The sequence below is a fragment of the Erpetoichthys calabaricus genome, chromosome 17 (assembly GCF_900747795.2).
Source record: "Erpetoichthys calabaricus chromosome 17, fErpCal1.3, whole genome shotgun sequence".
NCBI classification, from domain to species: Eukaryota; Metazoa; Chordata; class Cladistia; order Polypteriformes; family Polypteridae; genus Erpetoichthys; species Erpetoichthys calabaricus.
The window spans coordinates 18,702,276-18,714,928 of NC_041410.2; the positions used below are offsets into that span (position 1 = coordinate 18,702,276).

The 12,653-nt window shown below is 39.8% G+C and overlaps 1 protein-coding gene across 1 annotated transcript in view; it reads left to right on the plus strand.

The window, feature by feature from the left end:
* Window positions 1-3,866: 3,866 nt before the first annotated feature.
* The window catches only part of tex9 (testis expressed 9), a 28,285-nt gene continuing 19,498 nt past the window's right edge, over window positions 3,867-12,653 (plus strand). Inside the window, exons 1-6 of the mRNA XM_028822925.2 lie at window positions 3,867-3,963; window positions 5,128-5,246; window positions 7,531-7,594; window positions 9,445-9,524; window positions 10,950-10,989; window positions 12,373-12,458. Of these exons, the coding sequence (XP_028678758.1) occupies window positions 3,928-3,963; window positions 5,128-5,246; window positions 7,531-7,594; window positions 9,445-9,524; window positions 10,950-10,989; window positions 12,373-12,458 (425 nt within the window). The 5' untranslated portion in view covers window positions 3,867-3,927. The remainder of the gene's footprint in view (window positions 3,964-5,127; window positions 5,247-7,530; window positions 7,595-9,444; window positions 9,525-10,949; window positions 10,990-12,372; window positions 12,459-12,653) is intronic.

The window sequence follows — 12,653 nt, forward strand, 5'->3', positions numbered from 1 at the left end:
GTCCCCCTACCTCAAGGCAGAGGGAGGCTACCCTCTCGTCCACCGGGGTAAACCCCAATGTACAGGCTCCAAGTCGGGGGGCAATAAGTATGCCCACACCCGCTCGGCGCCTCTCACCAGGGGCAACTCCAGAGTGGTAGAGAGTCCAGCCCCTCTCAAGGAGATTGGTTCCAGAGTCCAAGCTGTGCGTCGAGGTGAGCCCAACTATATCTAGCTGGAACCTCTCGACCTTGCGCACTAGCTCAGGCTCCTTCCCCTTCAGAGAGGTGACATTCCACGTCCCAAGAGCCAGCTTCTGCAGCCGAGGATCGGACCGCCAAGGTCCCCGCCTTTGGCCACCACCCAACTCACACTGCACCCGACCTCCTTGGCCCCTCCCATAGGTGGTGAGCCCATGGGAAGGGGGACCCACATTGAATCTTCGGGCTGTGCCCGGCTGAGCCCCATGGGTGTTAGCCCGGCCACCAGGCACTCGCCATCGAGCTCCACCTCCAGGCCTGGCTCCAAAGAGGGGCCCCGGTGACCCGCGTCCGGGTGAGGGAAAACGCCGTCCAAATTTTTTATTCATCATAGGAGGTTTTGTTGAACCGCACTTTGTCTCATCCCTCACCTAGGACCAGTTTGCCTTGGGTGGCCCTACCAGGGGCATAAAGCCCCGGACAACAGAGCTCCTAGGATCATTGGGACACGCAAACCCCTCCACCACGATAAGGTGGCGGTTCGAGGAGGGGCCATAACCTTTTTATTATATTAAGGAACTTTGAGAATGCTATATTACTTAATATGTTTGTGGTCATTCAAACTATTAATGGCACTGTACAAAATAAAGATAGATCAAACGTGTTTGTCCTGTTTAAGATTCCATAGAAGGTATTTTATAAGTTATTTCCAGCAATTCTCATTTTAAAAAATAATACATAAGATAATGTAAAGAACATAAGAAATTTGACAAACAAAAGAAGACCATTCAATCCATTTAGCTTGTTTGTTTAGCTCATAGCTAAGATGTCCACATATTTCATCCAGATACTTCTTAGATGTTATTAAGGTTTCTACCTCGTCTTGGTAGTTTGTTCTAGATTCCCACAACTCTTTGCATGAAGAATTGCTTCATGGCTCCAGTCCTAAGTGCACTTCCTCTTAACTTCCACTGTTGTCCTCAAGTATGTTAGGTTGACTACTTTATCAATGCATTTAAGAACTGTGAACACCTGGATTAGGTCCCCAACTAGTTTCCTCTACACAGGATTAAACAAGTTGAATTCTCTAAGTCTTACTTTTTGAGTATAACATGTTCTTATGTCCTAGGATGCACTTGGCTGCTTTCCTCTTACTTACTTAATGCCTGCTATCCAGTGTGGGGTATAGGCTGCTGATATGGACTTTCCAAGCTTCACAGTTTTGGGCTATTGCTCAGGTAAGGCCCATCCTCTTGATGTCTGCCGCAAGATCATACTGACAGGTGTTTCTTGGTTTGTTCCAGATTCACACAATTCTTTGCATGAAGAATTGTTTCATGGCTCCAGTTCTTAATGTGCATCTACTTAATATCTACTGATGTCTTTGAGTATGCAATTCACCAATTAAGTTGAAAGACTTCTACTGGATCTACTTTATCAGTGCCTTTAGGAATTGTGAACACCTGGATTAGGTCCCCATGCAGTCTCTTCTGCTTAGAACTAAACAGGTTGAATTCTCTTTTGGAGTATGACATGTCCTTAATTCCTTGGATGCATTTGGTTGGTTGGTTGCTGTCCTCTTACCTACTTACTTACTTACTTACTTAATGCCCAATATCCCGGATAGGACATAGGCCACTTTCCAAGCTCTGAATGCATTTCCCCTTAATTTCCCGCTGATGTCCTGTGATTCACCATTAAGTTGAAATAATTCTGCTAGATCTACTTTATCTCTGCCTTTGAGAATTTTGAAAACGTGGATTAGGGCCCCATGCAGTCTCCTCTGCTCAGGACTAAACAGGTTGAATTCTCTGAGTCTTTCGGAGTATGGCATGTCCTTAATTCCTGGGATGCACTTGGTTGGTTGGTTGCTTTCTTCTTACTTACTTACTTAATGTCCTCTATCCCATGTAAGACATAGTCCGCTTTCCAAGCTTGACATCAGCTCTCCAAGGTTCACAATCTTCTGCTAGTTTCTCAAGCTGTCCCCAGGTGTGGCCCACCCTCTTGGTGTCCACCTCAAGGTTATGGCACCAGGTGTTTTTTGGTCAGCTCCTGCTCTTCTTCCACTGGAGATTCCATAGAAGGGCTTCTCTGGTAGGATCTCAGTCTCGGCTAGCTTGCTGCCAGAGTTCTAGGTTACTAATGGAGTCAGGCCAACAGATTTGGAGGATCCATCTCAGACAGGTATCAATGAATGTGTGGATTTTCTTAGTGGTAGAAAGGGTTGTCCTCCATTTTTTGTGCCATAGTAAAGGACTAAATTTACATGGGTATTGAAGATCCTGATCCTAGTCTCTATGGAAAGGAATTCACCTTCCAGCATGATGGGGGACATGTTGGCAGAATTAACCTTAAGCATCTTGCTCTTCCCTCTGTATTTTAATTCCCAAGTGGGCTGAATTAACTGTGACAATGGTCTTTTCCTGCAGCTGATGCTGGGTAAGAAAGAGAAGGGCTATATCATCTGCAAAGTTTAAAACATCCAGCTGGATCTGGGGAGTACACTAAATCCTATTTCTATTTCTATAGATAGATAGATAGATTAAGATAGATAGAATTTTATTTATCTAAGAGGAAAATGTAGCCTTTACCGAAGCTCAAAAAATAAAAAAATATAATAGCACACAACAACAACAACAACCCCTCTCAATCAAACACAAAAATTACAAGAAGAAGAACAAATTCAGTCACTGTGATGCGTTTTAAATGTGTATTGTTGATAGTATGAAGCAGCCCCAGTGTTTGTAGACGCACTTATAATTTATTGGCTAAAAGTACATAATAATAGTGTGTCATAAAGAGGATATGTAGCATGATTCATAATGGCTACCAGTTCTGTCTTTAAGAGCTTGGTGTCAGGTCTCATGGCTTTTCAGGTTATTAATGGCGCTGTATAATACAAAGATTGAGTAATTAGTTGGTGTTATAGGTATTGACATCTTCTGGAAACTCTTAATACTCCTGTAAGAGGATATGCAGTAATAGATTTGATATTGTACAACAGCTGGAGTCACATCTTACCAATAGGCAGCTGGGACTAGTGTGCTGTGGGATTTGACCAATATCCAAATCCATCACAAGTCCTTGCTTTTTTCCTTGTACAAGGCACTCAAGTTACCCTGATGGTAGATCCAGCCATGCCAACAGTCTGTCTTGTGATTTAGTACAATGTAAACTGTCTGCTGCTATTTAAAGGGTGATACTTTATTCCATTCAATTTGACCATGTGCTTTACATGTTAAATTTTTGGCCGCCTTCATGATGCTCAGGTCACGAACCTGAGTCATGGGCGGGGCCACATACACTGGTTTAGCCGAGCTTGTTCGAAAACGTACAGTCAGGAAATGGATAAAAAATCTGTGTGTAGGTATTTTAAAACAAAATATGAACAATCAAAACTATTTTAATATTATTTTGCCTGATAAAAACCCAGGCACGTACTTCCACTACTTCTGCTACGTACAGATAGTGCATGTTGTATCACAGCAGTGACATTGTAACAAACAGCTGCTGAAAAAGGGGCGGGGTTTATCGTCAAAGAACGTACTCTTCTGCCGCTGTTGTTCCTGCCTTTTTTGGGTCTGCGCTCTTGGTGACGTCACCGGAACGTCGAAAAAATCAATTGGTCCTCGAACGTGTCAGTTAGAAAGTGACGTCAAGCGCAGAGTCTACTTCGGCGTCGGAGACTATCGGTTACTAAGCAACAGAGACGCGGTTTTTGATTTCTTCAACGCGGCTGCTAAACATGGCGGAAAGAAAAACAAAGTCTGCATTGCCAAAGGTATATTAGATAAGATTTGTGTGACGTATATAGGGATTTTCTAGTAGTGGGCAACAGTTTTTGTAGAAAAGAGAAAAGTGAAATTTATTTTATTAAAGTAAGAATAACGAGTGGAGCGTTTCTCCACATAAAAATATGGCATAGATTTTTTTCCAGTCAGCATGTGTAAAATTCACCTCGGTATATTTAGCTAAAATTGTCTGTCTGATTTATAAATTTATAGTGACGCTGGTGGTCCTTGACACTGTTTCCTCACAGCACAAGACCTCTATAGTTTCCTTTACGATATGGCTACTGCTCCTGACGAGACTGCACGAACCCCGTGTTATCTTCGTTTTGTAAGCGTAATGTGATTTAGAACATGGAAATGACAGATGGCGCGAACAAATATGCGTCCTATACGAGCTTGGTTACAAAATTAATGCTAATACAGCTGTTGCATCTTCCGGCAACTCGGAAAGCTTATTGTGAAAGTTCATGAAATCAATGTATGAATTAAAGGATTGCTGCTGTCTTTATTCCATTGCATGCTACGGTTTCGACCGTTTACTAGGTTTATAGGTCACTATTGTCACGTATGCAGAATACAACAAAATTCTTACATGCATGTGCTAATCAACATGCGAAACGTCATCACTCTCCAGCCCAATGATTAGTGGGCAGAGCTACCATCCATTCATCTACAGTATCTATCCATTGTTAAACAAACTTATCCTGAGCAGGATTGTGAGAAGCTTGAGCCTATCCTTGCCTCAAAACATCTGTCTTCCTTACCTGAAATATCTCAGAACATGGCTTATACATGCACTCAATGCAAAGATTTAAATGTACACCCAATGGCCACTTTATTAGGTCCAGCTGCTGATTAATATAAATAACTTTCTTCTCCAAACTGTAAATCATATGGCTGAAACTAAATATGCAACATGTCAGAATGGTCAAGAAGCTTAGTTGTTGTTTGGCCAAAGCATAGAAAAAGTGAGACGTGTGATTTAAGTATTTTTAGGAAATGTACTCTTCACTTTGCGGCATTTTCTTTTTTCTGGAGGGGATCTTAACAGGTACGAGATAGGTAGACCTAATATAGTGACCACTGAGTGTATATAAAAGAGCTAACCAGTGAATATATACAGGACATTTGACATTCTTTTTCATTTGTTGCAGGTAAAGAAGCCTTTGTCTGCCAGATCTGAAAAGCATTCTGATCCTAATAACCGGCCACTATCAGCACCTGTCAAGAAACAACCACAAACAGATTTACTGGCAAAAGAGGAGGAATACAAGTAAGGACCTTTTATTTTGATTATTCTGGTTTTTGAGGGTTGTGGATTCCAGGATTAAATGATCCAACTAAATGTTAGTGTCATATCTTTAAAGTATTTTTGCAGCAGTTAGTTCTGTTGCCACTCAGTTCCAGAGATGGTCTTTTAGTTCCTAAGCCTTTCACTGTCCATGTGGGATTTACACATCATCCAAGTTGACTTTCTGTGATTACACTGGTTTTGTCCCTTTTGCCTTAGGTTAATTGAAGACTGTAAATTGGCCCATCATAAATGTGTTTGAATGTGCCATGTGATGTACTGGCATTCCATCCAATGTTTGGCCCTGCCTTGTGGCCACTGGCTCAGACTTCTCATAACTCTGCAAAGCAAAACACAGACTCAGAAAATGAGTGGATAGATAGATATCTTAACTAAGTAAATATTAAATAACCACCCCAGCAACCAGTAAGGTGTTATTTTGTTTTTATGATTTTTTTTTTCCCCAATGGATACTTCAAGCACATTTATAGCTGGGGCATTTAAAATATTTAAATAAATTCTGGAAACGTTTACTTAAAAATGTTTAAGTTCTGGTTAATAAGGTTCCTTCTCCTGTCCACCTATAAGGCATACCAAAGCACGTCCTCTCACCTTCATTACTCTTAATCTCTTACAACCCTGATTCATGTTCATCCAGCCGGTGCACTTTCTACATTGTTAGAAACAGCTTTTAAATGCCATTCTGGGGTCATTTCCAGGTAAGTCCTGAATTAATTTTCTGTGTCAGAATTGACTCTTCATTAGGTTCAGGTACACCAGGTTTGAGTTCTTTGTGTCTCTGAACACATGTGCCCTCAGTCGTCTTAGAAGAATTGATTTTGGCCGGCAATTAACATAAAACTGCATCCGGTGTAACAGATAGAGGGCGCTATCGCTCCCTTGAACCCCTGTTCGAGACGCCAGACATCAGATAAAAGTCCAATATGACTTTATTTTATCAATAAACAGTGCACAAAGCACCCTACACTCCACAATACTCATATAAATAAACAATAATCAATCACTAATCAATCCTCCACTCCCAGACGCGTTGCCACCCTTCCACCCAGCTCAGCTTGACGTCTGGGATTCCCGGAAGTGTTTCTCTCTGTCCAAGTGATTGTTAACACTTCCGGGTCAGATAAAAACTCCTTTTCTTCAACCCGGAAGTGAGTCATTCGCTCTGTCGCTGTGACTAATACGCACTTCCGGGTTATAGGTGAAACAAAAGTCTCTGGGCCTTCCTGCAGCGTCCCCTGGAGGTTCCCATAGTATCCAGCAGGACTGTGATGAAAAACTCCATTGTCCATGATGCCCTGCTGGAACTCGGGGCACCTCTATGTTGCAGGCAGGGCTCCACCTGGCGGCTTGGGGGTATTGGCCGGGATGAACGGCCGGCCATATTCCACACTGGATCACACCTGTTACAGTCAGATACGATGTCCTACTGTCTAACTAGCTGCAATATTACAAACTGGCTTCTGCAAGTCTCTCCAGGCCTTGCCCTGAAAAGGATATCATGGTGCCACTTCTCACGACTTAGTTAACATCCAGGCGGTATTTTGGCCTCTTGTCAACTCTCCATTGTGCCCTGGCCTGTAGTCCCATAGGGGAATGACTTTAGAGTCTTCTCCAGGTGCCAGTCTTCCTCTTTAATTCTGGTACTCACAGGTATCCCACTACATAACTTAGAAGCTATCCAGTCATGTTGTTACCTATCTTTGCACTTTTGGCATATGGAGGTGTACCACCAATACTAGTGTGGGTATTCATCTTAATCTCTTGGCACTGTAACTGGCTCTTACCCTATTTCTGTGCCATTTTGTGACCAGATTTGGCACAGTAAGCTATATTAGTCAAATTGTATTGAGCCGCTAAACAGTGTGAGAAACATAGTACATGGTATAATGACAAAATTTGAAATACAAGAGTCAAACTAACACACGTTTATTTATACTTACTTGGCACAAGTCTTTTTATGTTTTGATGGCGTTTAAGTTTTGAAGTGAGTTCACACAAAAAGTGAGAATAATATAGAATATCATGAGAGAAATAATAAGAGTGTAGACTTTTTAGTGCAGTGCACAGTAATAAACAAAAAAGGCACTGCTGCCCTAAAGAGTCACACATGTTTGTGAGGCAAAAGAGCCTCGTTTACAATTTGGATTGTTGTTATAATAATACATGATTAAAAGTATACAGTTATCGTTAGCATATGTGAACACAGGAAAATGCATAGAATTTATTTATATTTTCTATTTTACAGACGTCTTAATGCAGCCCTAGAAGCAAAAACAGCTGAGCTTGTTCGAGAAGCTGAAAGAGTCATGGTAAGAGCTACAGTGTTGTTGTTATTCCCTTCATCTTTGTCTTTGAGTGGTATGGTGGTGCTGTCTCATAGCTTCAGGAGAAAGGGTTAGGTTTGGTTATTACCATAAATAATTAATTAATAAAATCTTTACTTTTATATAGCGCTTTACATACTGAGAGCTGGGAACCACTTCATCCACCACTAATGTGTTGCATCTACCTTGATGATGCAGCGGCAGCTATTTTGCATCAGCACACTCACCATACATTAGCTATTATGTGGTGAGAAATGACCACAGAGATTCAGGAATGCAATTTTACGTCTCGCCTGAAGGATGGGATCAATTTTTACAGAAAAGTGTCCCCTTCACTGTACTGGGGCATTGTGATCCACACACAGACCACAGGGTAAGTGCCACCTGCTGGCGTCACTGACATTACTTCCATCAGGAACCTTAGCTTTTTCCAGATCAGGGGTCTCCCACTCCAGTCCTGGAGAGCTACTGTGGCTGCAAGTTTTCATTCTAACTGTTTTCTTAATTAGTGGCCAGTTTCTGCTTCTAATGAACTGTTTTCCTTTATTTTAATGGACTTTTCTTGAGACTCTGACCGCTGAATTGATTCTTTTTTCCTTAAACGGCATCTAAACATAAATTTGATGTGAAGTGAGCCAACAGATGATCAACAAAGTTGGGGCCTCAAACTCCAACCTTCATTCAGTTTCTTAACTTGAAGCCAATTCTTGCTAATTAAACCCGCTATTTAATTCTTTGGCGCTCATTCTGCCCAGGCAGACATTTCCAAAACTGTTGATTTTCTTTTTTAAGATCGCTGTCAAAATGTTTTGTGGACCTGAGCAGATCGACATTACTGAGGCCTTCACCTTTCTTTATTTTCAGTTATGGTGTGATGGACGCAGGTTGTTGTTTATGTGTTGGTTCATTTTGTGTCTTAATATTGTTTGGCTGCTAATTAAGGAAAAAAAGAATTAATTTAGGGGCCCGAGTCTTAAGTTGTGCATCAATTAAAATTAAGGCAAACAGTTAATTAGCAACAAAATCTGGTCACTAATTAAGAAAAGGGTTAGAATGAAAACCTGCAGCCACAGTATCTCTCTAGGACTGGAGTTGGAGACCCCTGTTGTAGATGGTCTCCCATCCAAGTACTGGCCGGGCCTGAACATGCTTAGCTTCAGGTGGAGATTCAGAAGAATGTAATATGGCTTCTTTAGGGACTTTGCATGTCTCTAAATGTCTGTGGATTTTTCCTCCTCCTTCTCTAGTTTCCTTCCACATCCCAAAGGTGTGCAGGTTAGTTGATTGGGGACTATGTATTGAAAGTCCAAGTTTATTCTCATGTGTAATGGATGTGTGTGAGTCAGTGTGCCCTTGTATAAGACTGGCACTCAGTCCAGGTATGGTTCCTGATGCTGCTGGATTAGGCTCTAGTACCCTTGCCACCCTCAACCCGGTTATTGGAAATTGCGGATCTTTATGATATTGCAAGATGTCTTATATGACTTGGGTCTTGATTAACAACACCTGCCAACAAAGAGTTTGCTTTCTGAACACTTTTTTTAATTGTATCTTGTATCATGTATTCATGTCTATGTGATGCAGTCAGACTGAAATTATGTTTTTGTTCACCTTGAAGCAATCATAATCACTGAACATTTTCCCAGAAACATAGCTTCTTGTCCGTTTCATTCTTCCATTGGTGTACTTAGTTCATTACTCATGCCTAATTAATATATTTTTTACCAAAATCTCTAAAAACCCTTTTTTAGTAAAAGTTACAGTTTAAAATTCAGATGAGCGTACAAGGATTTTCTATTTTTTTAAATCTAAAACTAGCTTTTTGTCTTTCTTAGAAAGAACAGCAAGAAGTATTGTCAAGACCAGTTTCCTCATATGTTGACGACGACATTGAAGATTCTAGTCATAATTTGGGGTAATATTCTCTAACACTTCAATTTAACTAAACCATATATTTTTGTAAAAATTTCTTACTAATGATTTACATATTTACACGTTCAGGCAGACAGTGGTGGAGTGGTTAAGGCTTTGGACTTCAAACCCTGAGGTTGTGGGTTCAAATCCCGCTACTGACACTGTGTGACCACGGGGAGCAAGTCACTTGACCTGCCTGTGCTCCAATTGGGAAACCAAAAGAAATGGAACCAATTGTATCAAAAATCAACTTGGATAAAGGCGTCAGCCAAATAAGCAAATGTAAATCATCCATTGCTTACGTAGTCTAAGATTGGATTAGTTTAGCAACACACACTTTCACCTGAGTTGCTGTTATGATTGTGAAGAAGATACAATTTGACAGGAAGGAACTGCACAGAGGACTCAACAGATTGCAGCAGACTGGCTGTTGGTATGGAATTTACAGATCTCAGTATATAAATGGTGAAAAAAATCCATCTGTTCTCTGCATGCATTCATGCTACTCATGGTTAAAGAAATACTACTGTACACCCAAAATTGTTTCTTTTACCTGTTACTTTCCACATATTGTTTATAGTGATGGATGGAAAAAAGTGTAATTGCATGTTTTCATAGAAAATGGAGAAAACAAAGTTTCTCATAAAGTCAACTTCTGTGGGGGCAGTGAAGACTAAAACTGAAAAACATTGGTCAAGAGTGGTATCTTACTATTGTAGACCAAGAACAGTTTAGAAATATTCATGGAGCCTCACCATGTAGTGCTTGGTACGTATTTATATAGCACATTTAAAAAAAACATAGGAATGCTGTGGCCAAAGTGCTTTACAATAATAGAATAAAAGAAAAACATACAATTAACATAAATAACATAAATAGAAATAAAATATATGAAAATAAATAAAATAAATTATAAATAGAAGTAATATTAGATAATCACAATGAGGAAACCATCAGTATTAAAATCAATTCAGAACCTCACTGGCAACTAGTGGCGAGATTTGAGCACTGTAATGAGGTTATTGTTACACTTAGACTTAGTAGAAAGGTGGGCTGCAACATATTTGCCAATTGAAGATGAGCCACAGCTTCTTGGCTGAGGAAATTTAAAAAGGGCATTACACTAGTCCAGGTGTGTCAAATAGAACAATTTTCACACTGTCTTAGAAATGTAATATTTCTTAATTTAAATTTAAGCCTCTTGTTCAGTCTTTTTGCATTATACTACTGTCTCTTATAGTGTGCACGTGACAGTAAATTTGAACCTAAACCTAAATATGAATATGGAAATGTGCTCCTAGATAAGTGCTAAATAAAGTTTTATGCATTGTTGGAGCTAAGCACATGTCATATTGTACTTTTGTTAAAAAAAATGGTATGTGCATTGAATTTTATTTATGATACTGCTTTACTTTTCTTTTTCCAGAACTCCTGAGATAAAAAAAAATGAACCACCTATTTCAAAGGTAGGCTCTTCTAGATTTAATGCTGAATGCTTCTTCCATATCTAAAGAAAAAAATTCACAAACACCCAGCAACAAACATTAAAAAACAGAGCTATTGAAAAAGAAGCTGTGACCTTTCAAAAATATGGTGTACAGGTACTATTGAACCTATGAATTCCTGCTGTATGTACTGTAGGTTGAAGGGCTCTTGATGTGAGCCCCATATGAGAGATCGATTTCATGATTAAATTCTTCACCCGGATCCCTCATACATTGTGGCTGATGCAGCAATAGCCATCATCACCAGGGATTTGCTGCTTCAGATCATCAATATTAATAAGCAGTGGGGGGTATTAGTAGTCATTCATATATACCCATGATGTCAGATACAGATACTTGGAGGACTGTCTTAGTAAGCCTAAGGCTGTACACCCTGTCCATCACAGTATGAGGCAGATATTCAGTTAACAGTGTGTACTCAGGTAGAAGTGAGAAGGCAAATTGTCTTGTCTTAAAATAAAGTTATGTGAACCTTGATAAAGTTGGATACCCATTTAGATATGGTATTCTAGTAACTGTGTTAATACCCATCCTGGTTCTCCTGCTAGACTATGCCTTGCTGTCGAAAATGTGGCCTGGTTTGTCCAGGATAAGTAGAGTGAAAATTAAAAAAAAGAACAGGGGTCCCCAACTCCGGTCCTGAGGGGACCCAGTGGCTGCAGGTTTTCATTCTAAACATTTTCTTATTTAGTGACCTGTTTGTGCTGCTAATTAACCTCTTTTGAATTAATTTAATTGGACTTGCTCTTGAAGACTCAGACCCCTTAATTGTTTCTTTTTCCTTAATTAGCAGCCAAACAATAATGAGATACAAAATGAACCAAAACATGACCAGCAAGCTGTGTTGATCATACAATATCTGAAAATAACTGCTCAGGTCCCCAAAACATTTTAACACTGCTCTTAGAAAAGTGAAAGTCAGCATTTTCCGAAATGTCTGCTATTGCACAATAAGACATGGAATTAAAAAACAGGTTTAATTAACAACGAGAATCGGTGCCTAATTAAACAATTAGTTGGAGTGAAATTGGTTGGAGTTTCAGGCTCTGACTTAGTTGGTCTTCTGTTGGCTCACTCACTTCACATTTCATTTCTATTTGGGTGCCATTTAAGGGAAGAAATGAAGAAATTCAGGGGAACAAATCTTTAAAAACAAGTCAATTAAAATTAATTCAAAAAAGTTAATTAGGAGCAAAAACAGTGCACTAATTAAGAAAAGGGTTAGTGAACGTGAAGCCATTGGGACCCTTGCTGTAGAAGTATACTAACAATTGAAACATTTCTAAATTGCTTTGAAGAATAACTGTCAGATAAATGTATTTATTTATTTATTTTTGTTAATAGAAGGTCTTGAACAAAGCTGATGCTAAGTCAAAGCCTCCAAAACAAAACAGACCCCAGTCAGGTCATCAAGCCAAGAAACCAACCAGGTAAGTTGGTGCAAAAACATCACTTTGCAATATAAACCACACTTATCAATTGAGTCCATTCATCATTGTGTTAAAGTGAGTCTTTTCTATCTTCAGTATAAAAAAAAAGTCCCATAGTACTGTTAAAGAATGTATATGTTGTCCAAGCTTACTTTAAAAACAAGAAAAGGCCAACCTTTGCTGTAAAAGCAGCTT